General features: G+C 44.3%; 1 protein-coding gene across 1 annotated transcript in view; it reads left to right on the plus strand.

The window, feature by feature from the left end:
• The first annotated feature begins 387 nt into the window (after nt 1–387).
• Nucleotides 388–3,056, plus strand: part of mtnr1aa (melatonin receptor 1A a) — a 37,241-nt gene continuing 34,572 nt past the window's right edge. The window contains exon 1 of the mRNA XM_085161757.1: nt 388–938. Within this exon, the coding sequence (XP_085017883.1) occupies nt 755–938 (184 nt within the window). The 5' untranslated portion in view covers nt 388–754. The remainder of the gene's footprint in view (nt 939–3,056) is intronic.

Consider the following 3,056-nt stretch of genomic DNA (forward strand, 5'->3'; position numbering starts at 1 on the left):
ATACAAACAGAGAGAGGGATTACTGCCTGCAGTGTCTGTGTTATACTATTTTATATTAATTCACTGAGTTACAATCGTGTGTAAGTATTTACAGATTTTACAAAAATAAGAAGCATTATGGGAAATCTACATTTTGGATACATTAAACACTGTAAATCCAGTGCACTTGAGCATTCACGGAAAAAGTAGTGATTTTTCTGAAAGAGATCCGGGTAATATGAATGATTCTTCAAAAATAATCATGAATGGCTTCCCGAGATAAAACCAGCGAGCGACCGCAAAGGCATGAATGAACGCGCTCGATAACTAGGACGCTTCCTTAGCCGTGGAGTTGCTCTTTCACTGCTCGACCACGGAGCGACAGCATTTCTCCCTCGAAATAAAAGCGCCCCTCTGCGAACTATTTGGTCACATGCTGCGATGGTTTGAAGTGGCGGCTTCATGTCACACATGCGTACCGACAAAGTGAATGGCACACGGGCGCAGAAGTGACACCGAGGCGACCAAAGAGAGGGGGAGGCTGCCAGAGCTGATCCGCGGTAGTTGGGCAGAGCTCACTTTGGCGGAGAGGAGAAAGAAGAAGAGCAAGAAGAAGGAGCAGCAGCGGCGCGTGGAGGGGATGAAGATGAACCCCGCGGGAGGTTATAGGATCCCACCACCACCACCAGCAGCAGCAACGACTCCGAGACCCGGGCTCTAGGAGTGCAGGGTGAATTTGGCTCAGTTGAGAAAGTTCGGCGACTGTAGCTGTACAATGGTTATCAATGGGTCTCACCTGAACAGCTCCTTATCAGACCCCGCTGACACCGTCCTGAACCGCCCGCCGTGGGTTGCCACAACTTTGGGGTGTTTCCTCATCTTCACTACGGTCGTTGACATCCTGGGCAACCTCCTGGTCATCTTCTCCGTTTATCGGAACAAAAAGCTCAGGAACGCAGGTGAGCCCGGGGAAAGTATGCGCGCGAGGCGCCAGAGCGGCGCGCGCCTGATTACTAAGCTAGGTTTGGGGAGAAAATAAAATAAAGCGAAACAAAAACTCTGGTTGACTCTAATTTGCAAAGTGACAACGATAACAGTTTTAGCTGAAAATACGTGCTTATTAATTACAGCTCGTTTCCAAGTGTGTTATTGTTTTGTTTATAGCCACTAAATTATTTTAAGTGACAGAAACGTGTCGTTTTGTTTTGCGATTTTAACGGTTGTCATTTTCTTTTTTGGTTTTGTTTGTTTTACCAGCGAGCTGACAATTAGAAATCCAAGCAAGCGTAAAGATGCTTGCGCTCGCGACAAGCACAGTAGGCTAAAGACACAATCCATGTTTTTCTTCTTTCCCCCCACTTGTATTACTGACATCAGTATTTTTGCTTTGATATTTATTAATTACAGAGGCCAGTTGTACCAAATAGTCACACACATCAACTCGCCATAGCCTAGTTGGAGCTGATATGATTTATGATTTATGATTTACTGTCAAGTAGGCGTCAGCTAAGCAGCCTCTGAGGAGAGCGAAGCGGAGAGAAACATTATAGCGATTATTGACAGTGTGAAGCGACGGGGAATGCCCATCACTCGTCCCAGAACTGCTCGCACTAATGCTTCCCAGGCTTCTCCTTTATCGCCGTTATTCCAGCCATATTTAACTCAGTTTAATAAACGATACTATCAGCCAAAATGTTATGATATTACCAGTCCGATGATGGAACTTTTGTCATATATGTGTAGGCTTTTTATATACACGATCGACCAGTAATACAATTATGATTTCGGCTGAGGATTAAATTGTGCGCCCCCGAGTTTCAAGGAGATTGACACAGCGGTGTTTGCCTTGCTCAGCGGAGGTGGTAAAACGCTCATAATTTAATAGTCGGAGGACAGAGCGCTGCTGAGAAAACCCAAGAGGCTCCTGTCATGCTCAGGTCTGCGCGCATTAGCTGGCAGCTACGCGTACCAAGGTTGTCATCATTTGGAGGCTGTAGTTGGGTGATTTGCTAAACACACCCGTGACATTACAATTCCGCGTACTGCAGAAATGTTAGGGTCAGAATAGATTTCCATCATGTGGATCGAGACCCCCGGGAAGACCCTATGGGATGTACAAGGATATACAGGCTCTCCTTACTTTGAGAAAGCGCGCAGAACCCTCTGCTACAGCTGGATTAGAGCTGCTCACAACACAGTGGTTCTGAGGTGGATTTAGTCTCTCAGGCTGAAAATACATCTGTGCGATTTTGTAAGCCTCTCTGCTGCATGATATGTGGGACAAAGTGCGAGACAAGAGAGGAGATAAATTTAGGAAACAGCATCTTTTGAAGTTGCTCCATTAATTACAGCTAATTGCATGTAAGGAGGTCATAATGAACTTGCAGGAATTCGACCAAGCATGATTTATGTCGCTTCAAAGCTTTAATTTTGCACACCAGCTTGAATGATACATATGTTTCAGCTATGTTTTCCGTTTTCCATCCATCATCCCTCCTCTAAGAAAAGTCTGACACGTGAATCTCCAGAGGAAGTTAGAGGAAGGATCATCAGCTTAATTGCGCATTGCAAATCCTTCCCATGAACGCAAACAAGGCCTCTGGAAGCTAGTGACGTGGTTCCCCAAAGTTCATGCCTCCGAAGCCCCTTTGCTACTTTTCCATTCAACTTTCAAAGACGTGCATGACTAACTTAAGCTGCTTTCAATTTTATGTTCAAAGCCCATTGGCAAATTGTGTGCAAATTGGCAGACATATTGATTCAGACAAAAGCTTTTGCAGTCATACTTTAATCAGCATTTTTATCTGTGGGAATTTGAATCAGAAATGATTGTTGTTTGACCACATATTCTACTGACCATCTCCTCTTAGGAAAGTGCTTTAATATCCATCTCTCTCTCTCTCTCTCTCTCTCTCTCTCTCTATATATATATATATATATATATATAAAACACCCAGCACGCCCCTGCAGGCGGTTTATCCTTCAAGCTCGGGTCCTCTACCAGAGTCCTGGGAGCTTGAGGGTCCTGCGCTATATGTATATATATATATATGTATATGTATATATATATATATATA

This window comes from Neolamprologus multifasciatus, chromosome 6 (genome assembly GCF_963576455.1).
Source record: "Neolamprologus multifasciatus chromosome 6, fNeoMul1.2, whole genome shotgun sequence".
Taxonomy (NCBI): domain Eukaryota; kingdom Metazoa; phylum Chordata; class Actinopteri; order Cichliformes; family Cichlidae; genus Neolamprologus; species Neolamprologus multifasciatus.